Source organism: Quercus lobata, chromosome 3 (assembly GCF_001633185.2).
Source record: "Quercus lobata isolate SW786 chromosome 3, ValleyOak3.0 Primary Assembly, whole genome shotgun sequence".
Taxonomy (NCBI): domain Eukaryota; kingdom Viridiplantae; phylum Streptophyta; class Magnoliopsida; order Fagales; family Fagaceae; genus Quercus; species Quercus lobata.
Window position 1 is genome coordinate 71,324,653 of NC_044906.1, and position 15,901 is coordinate 71,340,553.

Here is a 15,901-nt window from a genome sequence, read left to right on the forward strand (position 1 = left end):
CACTGACACAAGACTTATTAATAAGACCCACCCACAAAAAAAAAAAAAACACAAAACAATCCTATCTATAACCAAAAAAAAAAAAAAAAAAAACTTGAAGGCCCAAACTTAACGCCCAGTCCAGGGAGGGTCCAGGCAGCCATAATGATAAACTGATAAGTGATAAACAAAGTTACAAAAGCAGCCAGGGACAGGGAGGGCCCAAATAAACAAAGTTATCTTTTTTTTTGTTTTTGAGAATCTATAAACAAAGTTATCTTAAGTACTTAACAAATAAAATGTAGTGCCCTGTGCCCAGATATTTTATAATTTGATACCTGATTCCTGAACCTCAGAACCTGATACGGTGAGGTGAGCAGTTGAGACTTGAGAGAGGCGGAGAGCAGAGAATCAGAGAGAGGCTGAGTCTTGAGCCTTGAGCTGTTGTCTGTTGAGCGAACAGTGGAGACTGGAGACTAGAGAGAGGCGGAGAGCAGAGACTAGAGAGAAAGGTAAATTTTTTAGGGTTTTGATTTGTGATTGTTTTGTGGTTAATCTCTTAGACCGGATTTGTACTTTATCTGGTTGATTTTTGGTCAATGATTTTGTTTAGAACCAATGTTTAATAGGATTTACCAAAATTTTTGTTTTTTTGGTTAAAAGGATGTGCCAGATTATTTTTGTAATTCATTTCAAACTAAATTTTCTACTACCCGGTTGGTTTTTTTCTAAAATTTTGGGGGCCTTAGGCAATTGCCTAACTCGCCTAAGGGAAGGGCCGGCCCTGCAAACTCATACCTTACAATAACACTTTGTATAAACGGTTGGAAAACTGTGTTTCGAGTTTAAAATGAGCGTTTATAAAAAAAGTTATGAGGAGTTGTAGTTGAAAAATAGAGTTTTGGGTTTTTAAAAACGCTCTTTTAATCTCTCTGAAACGCCTAACCAAACGGACCCTTAAGTGAAGTGTATCAAATAAAATCGATAATGGGCACCCCGGTGTAACTATTTTGTTAGCGTTTCGTTGCTTTCTTATTGGATTTGTTGCACAAAGCTCCACCTTTAAAAATTAGACAGTTGGATTATATATATATATGTTCTCATTCGGTCAAATTTCGTGTATTAATAGGATATTACTTCTTATTCGATATATAAACTTATGTTTTACGTATAGTTTCTTTAAAAAAATTGAAATTTAAACGTTTTACACATGAGATGATCGTCTTGAAGTTTTGCATGAATGGAAGGTATTAGAAGAATATGTAATTTGATGGTAGATAGATTTGTCATATTATGCATCTAATGTAAATTTATTGACTGGTGTAGCTTTGATAAAAGTATTTCCAGGTTTAATTTGAATTTATCTCATATATTATGTATTGAGTTCTTTTCTCTATGGCGTTTATGTAGTATTTGCACTTAAAATCTTAGGAAATTTTATCCATATTCTTTCAAAATCTCTAATGCTCTGCTTATAAGAGTTGTTATATATATATAGCACAGTCAGTGGTGTACTTGCCTCAATAAACATATCCACAGAATGATTTGAAGTTTTCTAATACCACAAGTTAGGATTGCATTGTTAAGATTTCAGAATATTCTTGCACTAGTGTAATATGTTTAAAGAATATTTAGTTGCAGAACTTCCTTTCTACCTCTTGGCCCTGCAAATATGGCTCAACAATATTGGATGTATTGATTTCTTTTATTCGATGTCCCAAAATGAGTGTCTGCTTTCAAAAAATAAAAGCATTTAGACCATTAAAAATAAAACCATTAATATTTCATCTTCTCATGTTACCCTTCACTAATTCAAAAAACCAATGAAGACGCACTTTACAAGTTGTGCCACCTTTGTGAATTTTGGTAAACTTGTACATCTTTTCTTCTTCATTAAATGTTGTGCCATTTCAAATTACACACTCAAATTAGGATGAAGCAGATGAAATAGGCATTTTAGAAAACTAATTATAGTCAAGTGATCTTTATTGATGTATGTTCATTGGTTTTTATGTAGTAAAGTATTTTTAGAAGAAGTGTAAACAGCCACTTTTTTTGTCCAATGGCATTGGTGGTAATCTGTGGGCAACCATGCAGTGGGAAGTCCACAGCTGCCCTCTTCCTAGCTGAAGCTCTCAAAGAGTCAGAATCAAAGCAAACAGTCAGGATCATTGATGAAAGTTCCTTTCATCTTGATCGCAATCAGAGCTATGCCAATATGACTGCAGAGAAGAATTTAAGAGGGGTGCTTAGGTCTGAAGTTGATAGATCAGTGTCAAAAGACAATATAATAATAGTAGATTCTTTGAATAGTATAAAGGGTTACAGGTATGAGTTGTGGTGTTTGGCTCGTGGTGCAGGAATAAGATACTGTGTTCTCTATTGTGATGCGGAAGAAACCCATTGCAGAAAATGGAATGAAGAACGTAGAGAGAAAGGAGAAGCTGCGTATGATGCTGAGATTTTTGAAGATTTGGTAAGAAGGTTTGAGAGACCGGATAGAAGAAATAGATGGGATTCCCCTTTGTTTGAGTTATGGCCACATAAAGATGGAATAGAGAAATCTTCTGCTGCTGTTTTAGATGCTGTTTCATATTTGACAAAGAAGGTGGACTCAAAAACACAGGATGTAAAAATTTTACAGCCAACAATTGCAACACAAAGTGTACGATTTTCAGAGGCAAATTCTCTATATGAATTGGACAGAGCAACACAGGAGGTGACTAATGCTATTGTGGAAGCACAATCCCAGGCACTTGGAGGGCCAATAAATGGGGTATCTCTTGGCCAGGGATTACCAACTATCAATATCTCACGATCAGTTGGGCTACCAGAGCTACGTAGGCTGCGACGAACTTTCATTAAATTGACAGGGCAGACGAGTTTAAGTGGCCCACCGCCACCATCTGATGCAGACAGTGCCAAGAGGATGTTTGTGGACTACCTGAACAGGGAATTAGGAGCTACTTGAAGGAGTATGATGTGGATGATGTTGTTAGAGTAATGTATTATGGAAGATCTCTTTGTACTAAATTGATTTTTGATGAGGACCAGTAAGTTATTTTTGCACTTGCATTCTAGGTAATGTTAGAGTTGGAGTTTTCTACCAACAAATATATATGAAGGGGCTTGCTTTTCATAGGGTTTGTACCATGCCTTTTGCTTTAGATTTTATCAAGTTGTTTGTTAATGGGACCATATGCTATCATTTGTACATTATTCTATTAGAATTTTCAGATTGCAGACTAGCCAGTGAAGTTTCCTTAGCTGGAAGCTCTTGATCATGTCAATCATATCCTTGCATGCAAGCCACAGTCCTTACTAAGGGGGTGTTTACATTTGCTCCCTAGTCGTTTGGTGAATTCTTTTCTAGTAATGATTCTTGCGTGGGCATCTGTAAATCAGAAAAATGAAAGGTGAAAAACATGCTGCCCAATCTAGTTATCAGAATGTTGAACTGAACTGATTGTACCAAACCTCCATTAACTGGCCAAGGATTTGTAATATCAACTTTGTTAGCACATTGAGATGAGAATTATAATCAAGCAATCCTGTTAGCAGAAAGACAATTGGAGATCACAATGGGTTTGGGTTGGTTTCTTGAAGGGTGAGATCTTGAGAGACATGAGACAATTTTTGAGTTGAATTTCTCAAACCCAAGTTCACAGGCCTCTTCAGACTTCAGAGGCAATTTAGCCTTTTTGAAAAAGTAGTCCGCAATACATTTTTATGTTGGGCGTGGATCCAATAATTTAGTTTTTTTTTTGGTAAACCAATAATTTAGTTGTTACAACCAACCCACCCATCCCCATTCACACTTTAAATAATAAAAATAATAAGAAACTGGAATTAAAAAAAAAAAAAAAAGATTCTCCATTATTATTACTCTTCAAGTCAAGACACAAACACAAATGAGTTTCTTTTTTGTGCAGATGAGATTCAATTCAAGGTTCCTTATATAACAACAAAAGACTTCACTATTTAAGTTGATTGAAATCCAAAAACAAATCCGGCATTTGACACAAAGCTAAAAGCCATCATGAGTAAACTAATAAAATAATTCGATAATCTTAGATACACAATAAATTTCACAATTTTTCCCACTAATTATTGAGATAACATGTGGTTAGTGTATAACTAAAGTATTACCAATTATGGATCATGTGAAAATGATGTTACTAATCAAAATATGTTATGAAATATATTGTTTATGCATTATTGAAAATAAATTCATTTGAAAGCCACATTTGCATATATAGTTGTGACAATTTCTGTATGAGGTTAGTCATTAAAACAACTCACCTTTTGTTTGAGCCACCCTGGAGTCATCGAGTAGCCATTTGTTAAAAATGATAAAGTATACCTTAACTTCCTAAAGAAGCAAGATTTCTATTAGCATATTAGGTACCAACCTGGACCTACTTGATTAAAGTAATTTAGATCTTAATTAAAAAAAAACAACCAAAGTTAAGCTCCAGTCTAAGAAATCCCTCCATTAATGGGACTCCTCAGATTTGTCAAATCTCGGTTTGTTTTCAAAAACTAATCTTGACTGTGAGTCTAATAAGTTTTTGTTTTTGTTTTTTGTTTTTTTGTTTTTTTGAGATTCGTCAATAAGTAATAAGAAGTCACAACTCACAAATGATCCTCTACTATTATTAATTTTGTTTAAAAATTTCAATAAAAAGTAATTAATTAATTTTTTTTAAGTTTTAAAAAAATCATATATTTAGGTCAAAGCCATAAATAAATTAATTTATTTATGAATAACTTGAGAATAGTTTGTCCATGTTCATTTAATAAAATAAAGGAACTTATTTTAAGCTTAATTATTAAACAAATTGTGCACAAACATCATAATAAATTCGTGAATAAGTTTCCTCTCAGAAACAAAGTTCATGAATAAGATTGTGCATATGGAGCTTGCTTTATATATATATATATATATATGTATGTATGTAATCCCAACTATAAATTACTTATTAATTAATAGTATAGATTTGTGAAGGAGTAACAGTTTTTTGTTGTAATTTTTACTATATATGAAACAAAATAAATTAGTTAAATAACTTGTAAAATTTTTTGAACTTGTTAAATAAAGAAAAGAATCAAATGTAAATATATAATTAGCTTAATAATGAGCTCGGGGTCAGGATGCATTCCAAATACAATTAAATTATCTTAACTTTTAAAACTCAATTTGTTTTAGCTTGTTACAGTCTTGGTTAAAAGATTTTAAAATGAAATGAAGCAATTACCACTTCTTTATTTTATCTGTATATTTTTTTGTAAAACAGAGAGCAATACTGCTATATACATAATATATTTCACAAAATTTTTCAGAACTTATTGAGTTGGTCAATTGTGATTAGTACAACAATTTCATACGAGATCACTACTAACATCACAATTAGGAATATTTAAAACGAAACGAAGCAATTATCACTTCTTTATTTTGTGGGTTTTAAAAAAAAAAGGAACAACAATGCTATAAAAATAATGAATTTTACAACATTTTTGAACTGATTGTAGTAAGAAATTGTGATTAGTGTGCCAATTTCACATAGGATCACCATTAATATCATAATTTATGGTACTCCATCTACTTGCCCAATTTTGTAAAAGTGATACTACAAATATAAGAATTCTCACAATAGTTTTTGGAACGATTAACTTGACAAGTCTTATTAAGATCATAGTTTCCTTTACTAATAAAAACTCGACACATCGGTAATTGTGAAAATTTCATCATCTCTAGACTTTGATCGTTATTTGTTATTGGACTTGACTTACCCAATGCATTAGAGTCGACACAATATAGACACGTATCTAATTTTTATTATACGATCTAATCGTATTATGATTATGTCGGCTATAGTGCATCGGAGCCATCCTTTTCCCCTTCTTGTTTAGATTTTTTGTTAATGAAAAAGGATAACCCATAAAAAAAACAGTGATGTCACATGGTTGAGACAGGAACGAACGGAATAATTGGATGACAGAGTTGTGATAGGTTGACATGAGAATGACAGTAAAACCCACGTTTAAGCCTCCATTTGTCACTATAATCAAAGCTTTAACTCTAATTAGCCTAGCTATCAATCTAGGTTCCTTAATTTCACAATGTAGCTTTTAACGGCTAAATCTTAACCGTCCATTTCTTGTCCTTTTTCAGATCTCAATGCCACCACCAGTGTCCATGTCAAAAAAACATACCCATTTGATTATTTATAACTGTGAAAGTCGTAAACACAATAAGTACTAATTTTTTTTTGTTTATTATTAATTTCAGTTAATGATACTGTTTGTTTTGTGTGTGTGTCTCATATAAATAAAAAATTGAAAAAAAAAAAAAACTGTGAGAAATGACTTTTTTTTTTTGAGAAATGACTTAATGCAAACACAAATAGAATCCGATAAATTTGGACTCAATTTCACACAAACTCTCTCTCACCCAAAAATAGTTGCCTGGCTTTTGAATCTCACAGAGTCTGCAATCATCAACGACCCAAAATTGGTACGCTGAGAAAAGCCCTTTTTTTTTTTTCCAATTTTGTTTTGTGTTTATTTTTTTGGGAAATTTGAATCAATGTGACTGTGTTTATATTAAGGTAGACACATTGATTTTGGCTTGGATCTGTGCATTTCTTTCCTTTCTGAGATCTGGGTCTTGCTCAGTGGATTGTAATAATTGAAAAAGTTCAAGTTTTTTGTTTAAATTTAAGATTTTTGGCTTTTGGGTTGCTGAGAATCATGGAAAAGGAAAGGAAAATTTGGAAAATTTTGAGTAAAAACTGATGTGGGCTTCTTGTTTTTCTTTGTTTTTTGGTTTAATCAGGACTCATTTTTTGACTTCTTTGCAGGTTGATCTGGTTGATTGAGAAGGGTGGTGTTTTTCAGAAATTGGCATCAGTTGTTTGTATACAATTTTGTTTTTGGAATTCAGCATTGGTTGGAATTCTAATTCTTATAGATTGTTCAGAATTTTTTGTTTCTGTTATTGGATTGTTGATCCGTTATTGGGTGTCATACTTGGGGTTAACAATCTGAATTTTGCATTTCACGTATGTGTATGGTGGATTTGTATGAGTTTGCATTAATGTGAAATGTGAGTCTGGTGGTGGGAAGAGATCTGCGTGTGTATATTTGGGAAGTGTGAAGGGTGGATTTTTCAAATTTCAATGTTTGTAGGGATTGTTCTGATTCATGGTAATATAGATAGAAGCTTGTCTGTTATGATAGGTTATGGTTTTCACTGTTCTTGGAGATATAGGTTAAAGGAGTTGCTTGTTTAGTGGGATTTTCTTAATTTGATTGTTAAAGGGGGTTGCACGATTTGGACATGAGAAGCTCTTGGTTCAGTAAACTATCTGTTATTTTCGGCTCTAGACCGCCGCTCAGCTGGTTACTCTTGTGCCTTATTAGCTTGGTTGCACTAATTACGGTTTTAGGATCGTCTTCTTCTAATGCATTTGACTCTGTAACTCCCACTCCGGTACCAAACATTTATTTGAACTATAGAAGGCTAAAGGAGCAGGCAGCAGTAGATTATTTGGAGCTGAAGTCTCTCTCACTTGGAGCTAGTCACCAAAGAGAACTTGGCCTTTGTGGCAAAGAAAGAGAAAATTATGTTCCTTGTTTCAATATTTCAGAAAATTTGTTAGCTGGCTTTAAAGATGGGGAGGAGTTTGATCGTCATTGTGAAGTTTCAAGAGATCGAGAGCGGTGTTTAGTTCGCCCTCCTAAGGACTATAAGATTCCCTTGAGGTGGCCTACTGGTAGGGACGTGATATGGAGTGGAAATGTGAAGATAACCAAAGACCAATTTCTTTCGTCTGGAAGCATGACCAAAAGGTACTTCTTTGTCAGTGTGTGAAAGTACCTCTAACTACAAAAGTGATTAAAGCTTTTAGAACTCACTACTATTTGCATGTTAATTGGTTTTTATGTCATTTTATTTGTTGGGATTCTGAGCAATTAATGATTTGATTATGTATCCGTTTTACATTTTCTCCATAGGTTGATGTTACTAGAAGAGAATCAAATTACTTTTCACTCTGAGGATGGATTGACCTTTGATGGTGTTAATGACTATTCTCGCCAGATTGCGGAGATGATAGGGTTAGGAAGTGAGACTGAATTTCTTCAAGCTGGGGTAAGTTTAGTTTCTCCCAATCCCCATCCTCCACCCCCCTGTGCGCCCCCCCACCCCCTCCCTCCCCCAAAAAAAAAAAAAAAAGTAATATAATTTCTAGTTGTTACTCTTTGGGTTTTAAAAAGATGGAATTTGTTTAATGCAATTCTTTGTTGTTCTCTTAATGTTAAATAATTTACTTCATAACTTGAAGCAAAGAAACCTTATGGTTTTTGGGTTTTCTTTTTTGGGTTACCCTCCTTTTTCCTTTTGATAAAAAGTAGTAGAAGTATCAGTTGCATTACATATTTCAACTTATTTATGTTGATTACAGGTGCGTACTGTACTAGATATTGGCTGTGGATTTGGTGGCTTTGGAGCTCATTTACTCTCACTGAAGGTAATGGCTGTTTGTATTGCTGCTTATGAGGCAACTGGCAGCCAAGTCCAATTTGCCCTTGAGAGAGGTCTTCCGGCAATGATTGGAAACTTCATTTTGAGACAGCTTCCATATCCGTCATTATCATTTGACATGGTTCATTGTGCTCAGTGTGGTATTGTTTGGGATGAAAAAGGTACTTTAAAGTTAAACTAAGCATTGTTTCATTTGACTTATTAATGATGTGTTTCCCTCTGGCTTTGGGTGCTGAACTTGTGGATGCTTGATTGATTGATGTCACTTGGGTTTTTATTGCTTGGTTGATATGTTGTTGACTTTTGTTTTGGGTAACATTGATTCTCCATCTTTTTTGCACTAATAGATAGACATAGTTCTAATCTTGGTTAATAGGGCTCTATAGCATCATCAAAACCACGAGTTAGTTTTTGCCTGTGGTTGACTTTGTCCTATTCTTTAATTTCATCTTGGATTATTTTTTAAATCTTGTAAAAAGAAAGGGTAATTTTGCTCCCTTTATGAAGGATAGTCACTGTTATATATGGTTAGATTGATAATTATCCATTTTCAAGCATGGAAGGTGGATTTCCAAAGAATTTTTTTTTTCCTTTATTTTTTCAACCAGACTAAAAGACACATTTAAAGAGTTGCTAGCCTGCCATTTAAGTTTGTGGGCATGATCAGCAGTAAATAGAGATGCAGTGGATTTTGGGTTGCATACGGTAGGAGGTCAGGATATTCGACAAGTGTTCTGTTAGAGGTAAACCCCCTTACAAAATTTTTATAACAAGTATGAATTAAAAGCCTTAGTATTGCTGAGCTCTTCTAGGTTATAACAACTAGGAACTTTCCTGTTATGTTAGTATTTGTCAAGTAAATCAAAAATTGTGCACATGAAGAAAATATGTGACCAGAAGTTGTTTATGAAAAAATAAGCCGAAATGCAGTGAAGTGGAATGAGTGATGGGGAATGGTAAATTGGTGATGCTTGGTAACATTTTTGTGAAATAAGCAAGCATGAGAATGGTATCTGATTTTCCCTTTCTCAAGAATTAAAGACAGATAAGTTCAAGCCTATAGTAAATTAAAGAAGAGCTGGTGATTTGCACCAGTACATTGGTTAGAACAAAACATGATTTTTCATGTGGCCACATTAGTAGAGGAATCAGCATAATTGATCCCTTTGGTTTACTGAATTAGAATCAGTAAACCATTGAAATAGAAGCATTTGTGCAAGAATTTTGTTATTGCTAACTGCTAAGGCAACACAGGGCAGGCACTGTGAATTTAGAGTTGACACATGTAACATTCCAATGAAAAAAATCTGTGTTAATAAGGGAACAAAATGTTGGTATAATAGGATAGAGTTTGAATTTTCAAGAGTTGAGCCTTGAACTTACTGGTTGTAAATGTTGGGAGAGGCGCTGTTCCCATTTAAATCCTCCAATTTACTTCAATTTTTATCCAGATGCAAAACATGTGGTATTTAAAAAATCCAATAGTCTTAAATACCCCATTTGAACCACAAAAAATTAAATAAATGCCATTTTTCTCACATCTAACTGAAAATTGGTGGGAATTTGAGGATTTAAATGGGAGGGGATCTTCCCCCATAACCATTTGGATGAAGAACAAGCTCCTGAGATCTGTTTAGTTTTCATATGATCTTATGTCTTTTTATTAGAGATAATCATTTTTTTACTGTTCAAAATGTTTGAAATAATTGTCAGTCATCTTGAAACATGAGTTTTTAATCTTGTCCTGAAACACAAGTTCTATTCTATTATGTTGGCAACCAACAGAAGCACCACAGTGACTGAAGCAGATGCTTCTGTTATCGCCATCTTAATCGTGCTTCCAGCAGCATCATAGTGACACTGTGATAGTAATTCATAGAGCCTGTCATGCATAGAATTATTTAGTTCATGCAAGGTAAGGAATACTAATTTAGAGTTTCTGAGACCATATTGGCAGTTAGCTTTATAGAGGCAATGGATAATTATATTTGGCTCATATGGAGTGATTTGGTTAATATATAAAAGCAGAGGGGTTAAGTATTATTTTCTTCTGTGTCCTTGCTGTCTAATGATGACTTCATCAATCAGATGGAATGTTCCTTATTGAAGCTGACCGGGTACTTAAGCCTGGAGGTTACTTTGTATTAACATCACCCACAGACAAGCTACATGAAAGTTCAGTTAGTATGAAGAATAGAAACATGTTAACACCATTGGAAGAATTGACCCAGAAAATCTGTTGGAGTCTTCTAGCTCAACAAGATGAAACTTTCATCTGGCAGAAAACTGGGGATACTGATTGTTATGCATCTCGGTAAGTATATAAAAAATGATGCACTTTTTTCCATGAATAATGTTTTGTTATTAAAAAATAAATTTAGGGCTAGGTTTTGATACTTTAACCAAGAACAAATTTAGCTGTGGTTTTCTTGCTCCATTAGATTAGTTGTATTTGTGGAGCTGCCATATTTTTCTCTTTAAATTATGGTTTTATTAATGAAATTTATCTATTTTTCTTCATTGTAGCAAGCAGGGTGGTGTACCACTTTGTCAAGAAGGGCACGATGATCAATCATATTATCAGCCCCTTTTATCGTGTATAAGTGGGACCAATAGCAAACGCTGGATTCCAATCCAGAACAGATCCTCTAATTCTCATATGAGCTCAACTGAGCTTGAAGTTCATGGAAAGTATTGTTTTATTATGATTTAAGTTTTATTCTTATTACTAATTTCTTTGTGTTCCAGTTGTCTAACCTTGTAAATATTTATCTTAACCTTTATGTTCCACCTACATCATATCATAATGCTGTGCCAGCTTATTGATTATCTTGTTTCTTTGCAGGCGTTTTGCCTGAAGATTTTTTTGAGGATTTACAGGTTTGGAAATCAGCTCTGAAAAATTATTGGTCTCTGCTTACACCCCTAATTTTCTCGGACCATCCAAAGAGGCCAGGTGATGAGGACCCGTTACCCCCATTTAACATGGTACGCAATGTGATGGACATGAATGCTCATTATGGGGGTCTTAATGCTGCATTTTTGGAAGAGAAAAAATCAGTATGGGTGATGAATGTAGTGCCCATCAGAGGTCCTAATACACTTCCTCTTATACTTAATCAAGGTTTTGCTGGTGTTTTGCACGACTGGTAAGTTGTTAATTTCAGTTTCTTCTAGAACTTCTATTTCTATATTGGTATTAGAAGCTTACTTTGGGTTGAATTGATCTGGTTGGCTGCCCTATCAAAAATGTGATGCAAAGTGTGTTTCAATATTTTTCAGTATGTTCATTTTCTTTTGAAAACTTGTACTAATGACTAATCAATACTCACACACAAATTTGGGTCTTGAATAGGTTTTTAGTAGGGGTGTCAAATGGGTGGGTTTGGGGTGGGCATAATTGGGTTGGATATATAAAACCCATTTACCCATTAAAACCCATTTAATTAACTGCTTCTAACCCAAATCCAACCCAACCCAATTATTATGGGTAAGTCCCAACTCACCCAATTACCCAATTATCAAAATTATCAAAATGCCATTAGACCAAAAAACTTTCACTTCTGCTCTTTCTTTCTCTCTCTCTGTTTGATTTCCCTCTCTAACTTTCTCGAGAAAATCCAACTTGCATTGACTGAGTCGGACTTCGTGAACTCGCCGGAACAGCCGGTGGAGCCAGTGGCGTAGCCATTGAAACCCTGGTCCACCACGTTTCCATTCGATGCGTTGTTTCTTGAATTTTTCCTTGTGACTAGTGGAGTCCCGGCTGTATCGGCGGAACGAGTCCACTGGCAAGTTCCAGTTGTTGGAGTGGGTCTTGAATGAGTCGGCTCCGCCGAGCCAATCGGTGTCGTAGTTGGTGAAGTTCTGGTCCACGTACCCGGCAAAGTTCAAGTCTTTGTCATGCTTCTCGAGACTCGGCACTAAATTGGGGAAGCAGAGGAGGTTCGTGGAGGAGCAGAAGTCTGGGAGGTGAGTCGAGAGCGAGTTTTGGGCGGCGAGTTTGGAGAAACTTGCTAAGTCGACGGTGCTCAATAGCGACGCCTTGGATAACAAAAAACTCGGGTTGGACTTGGTGTTTCAGATCTCTTTGTTCCATTTGACAACCCTATTTGTGAGAGCTAGAGAGAGAAAGAGAGATAGAGCAAGAGAGAGAAGTGTTTGGAGGCCGAGAAAATGAAGGAAAATGAAAACCCTGAAACTGAAACATTTGAGGGTTTATTTATTTATTTATTTATTTATTTTTTAGGAAGGGCTGGATTGAATTTGGGTATATTGTTTTTGGTTTAAATGGGTTAAATGGGTTTTTAGTTAAAACCCAATAATCATTGGGTCTAATTCGGTTGATGCCCATTTAACCCAACTAATAATTGGTTGGGTTTGGGTTCAATTAGAGTGGGTGGGTTTGGGTGGGCAAATGAGTTTGTGCTTACTTTGTCACTCCTAGTTTTTAGAAATGCATGCTAACGTTGTATAAATAGAATATTATTAGTTAAATCTCCCTTCACTTTCCTTTTTAATAGGAACCAAGGGCAAATCTGAATCTTTAAGATGTCAACTAATATTCTCACTATAACTTCTCAAGGGTAAGACTTTGCTAGATTGGGTTTTTCATATACCCCTTGCCTTTATGACATATATATCACAGCTTACATGTCAGATTAGGTTATCAGAAAAGGGGGAAAAAATTAAATAAAAAGCATAGAGAAAGAAAACAATTCCTAAGTCAAAATTGTAGATGTTTAATTTCTGAGGTTTACTTAAGATTATGATAAATGGTTTCTGACTTAGCTTTCCCTATTTTATTATACTTTGGGGACTGACTTGATGATCTAGACATAGTATACATATAATTCATTTATATGGTTTATGAACATGATGTTCACAAACTTTGGTTCTGAAAAACCTTGTTTTCAGCCGATGAGCCCTAGCTCAAATGGCACCTCCTCCTCACATAAGAAAGGCTGGAGGACAAGGTCATGGGTTCAAAAGCTTGTTTTCATTTTTGGGCTCCATAACCTATAATTTTTTTTTGTCTTTTCTTTCAAATTTATTAATTAAACTGCACTTAGAAATAAAGTTTCTGTGCCTCCTGGGCATGAGGATAAACTACCTAGTCCGTTAGTGTGAAAAGCCCCTGGTTTACCCAGTAATTGGTTTTGGTGGGTGGGGTCAGTTGCTCGTAGGAGTTTGATTAACAGTTAGGATTTTTGTACAATATACTCTACGACATGCAACTAATCTGAGTGAAGTTCTCCTACGTTATCAAAAAAGAAAAAAAAAGAAAAGAAAAAAAGTTAACTGCAGTTTAAGTTGCTTTGCAGATAGTAGAGTTATGGTTGTGATTATCTGTTGTTGCACAGGTGTGAACCTTTCCCCACATACCCTAGAACATATGATATGCTTCATGCAAATGGGCTTCTTTCGCATCTTACTTCAGAGAGGTGCAGCTTGATGGACTTATTCTTAGAGATGGACCGGATGTTGCGCCCTGAGGTAATTATATTTTTTGCACGGTTTTATTTTGCTTATGCCAGAAAATGTACTGCAGTATGAATTGACTATACTGCAGTATGAGCTGATTATTTATCTATCAAATTGGAAGATTGCCTGCAAAACCTTTCCTCACTTTACACTCTTTAACGGTACAAGGTACAAATTTAGAAGGAGACTTGTTATGTGCCTTTCCACCCTCTTTCTTGTTTCTGATCTGGTTTTTCTATGCTGGAAAATTCAGGGAATATGAGTTGTTTACATTCTTTTTATGTAAGTTGGAATGTAGCTTGTAGCACCTGTCCTTGTCCTATAATCCTTTGGTAGAGGATACATAAATAGGATGGAGGCGAATTATGCCTTTTTCCTCTCTCTTATCTTGTTCTTGATTTTTTTTTTCCTAAGCCACTACCCAGAAGACATTGCTTCCTATTGTAAGTTAGTCTTGTTGAATATCAGTTCCTTTTTTTTTTCTTTGGTTTCCAGTATCGCAAGTCCACTTGCATTTGACGTGCCTCAATATAAGTTGTCAATCATGATTATAATGCAATAGTTGCCAATGAGCTATTGCTCTACTGGCACTTCCTTCTCCCAGAACAATTGGTTGGAGGGTGAGGTTGTGGGTTCAAGATCCACTAAGTGCCTTTGTAACTTACAAGTAATACACAAAAAAAAAAAAAAAAAAAAAAAAAAAGATGCAATAGTTGCTCCTTGCTTGGAAATCAGACTGCTATATGACAAATTTAATGATATGCTATGAGAAATTATGATTGGTTGCAGGGATGGGTTGTTCTTTCTGATAAAGTGGGAGCTATAGAGATGGGACGAACACTTGCTGCACAAATACGATGGGAAGCAAGGGTGATTGACCTTCAAAATGGTAGTGACCAGCGGTTACTTGTTTGCCAGAAACCATTCGTAAAGAAATGATAGATTGAGCATCTGGAGGTCTCACCTTTGCGACAGAATACAATTTCTTCCTCTGGTAATTCCGCTAAATCTGTCAGGGAATTTGGGAAATATTCTGGACTGTGTAATGTTTGCGCAATCATGACTTGATGTTCTTGTGATAGAGTTCACACATAAACAAGAGTTAGAGAAAGTGGATTTGATACTGGAGAAAAATTAATGAGCATTAGTTTCGGATGAAAATATGACACAGAACAGGTCTAGGCTGTGATCCTTGGAAGGGGCCCTCCTTGTGATTTTACTATTAAACAAAATCTGCTCTTGAAGCCCTACTTATTTTGTTTCTTCCCTGTAAAGCAGCTTGTGACATTCTAACAATGAGGGAGCAAATAAAATAACAGTGTCAGTGGAGGGCATTTGATTGATTGTTTTGTTTTGTTTTTTTGAAAACACTTTTAGTGGATTTCTTAAATAATTTTATGTTGTTATTGTCAGGTTCTGGATCGTTTTGATAGTGATTCCATGTAATATACGGTCAGAGCCTGATTGATGATTTGGCAATGTCCACCACTAAACGAGAGGGAATGTGAAGGCTGTAGATAAAAGAGGTTTGCCACAAAAGTAGCTGCAAATCTGTTTTATTTTTATTTTTTGGGGGTTCAGGGTTATATGTAGCAATTCATTCATCATTTTTTTTTTATGGCATTTTAATTTGGTTTTTTTTAATATTTCTTTATTCACTGATTTTGGACTTTTTGGCATTAAACAATATTGTTATTGAGTAAAGAATGTCAAATGGCCAAGAAATTAATTGTTAAAATTTTTTTGTAACCCTTTCTCTTCTCTCTTGAGCATTATCTAACTCATCAGCTTAATTAATGCACGAAAAACTTAGGCAGATTTCCTTTAGTTATTGTATTTTTGGTTTCTCAATTAAATTTAAACACATTGTTACATTTACCAATAAAGCAC

General features: G+C 34.9%; 2 protein-coding genes across 4 annotated transcripts; both read left to right on the top strand.

Moving 5' to 3' along the window:
* The first annotated feature begins 295 nt into the window (after nucleotides 1–295).
* LOC115978892 (protein KTI12 homolog) lies at nucleotides 296–3,245 on the top strand. 3 transcript variants are annotated; one of them, XM_031100781.1, is made up of 2 exons: nucleotides 296–491; nucleotides 1,997–3,245. In XM_031100781.1, the coding sequence occupies exon 2, from the start codon at nucleotides 2,042–2,044 to the stop codon at nucleotides 2,948–2,950; it is 909 nt and encodes a 302-aa protein (XP_030956641.1). In that variant the 5' UTR covers nucleotides 296–491; nucleotides 1,997–2,041; the 3' UTR covers nucleotides 2,951–3,245. The 3 variants fall into 3 exon arrangements, with proteins under 3 accessions (XP_030956641.1, XP_030956642.1, XP_030956643.1); XM_031100782.1 differs by having other exon boundaries at nucleotides 2,002–3,245; XM_031100783.1 differs by having other exon boundaries at nucleotides 297–491; nucleotides 2,077–3,245.
* Nucleotides 3,246–6,329: 3,084 nt separating this feature from the next.
* LOC115978893 (probable methyltransferase PMT5) lies at nucleotides 6,330–15,655 on the top strand. Its single transcript, XM_031100784.1, has 10 exons — nucleotides 6,330–6,496; nucleotides 6,843–7,833; nucleotides 7,999–8,134; nucleotides 8,448–8,688; nucleotides 10,616–10,841; nucleotides 11,054–11,214; nucleotides 11,373–11,676; nucleotides 13,891–14,023; nucleotides 14,801–15,005; nucleotides 15,425–15,655. The coding sequence occupies exons 2-9, from the start codon at nucleotides 7,322–7,324 to the stop codon at nucleotides 14,948–14,950; spliced, it is 1,863 nt and encodes a 620-aa protein (XP_030956644.1). The 5' UTR covers nucleotides 6,330–6,496; nucleotides 6,843–7,321; the 3' UTR covers nucleotides 14,951–15,005; nucleotides 15,425–15,655.
* The last annotated feature ends 246 nt before the right edge of the window (nucleotides 15,656–15,901 follow it).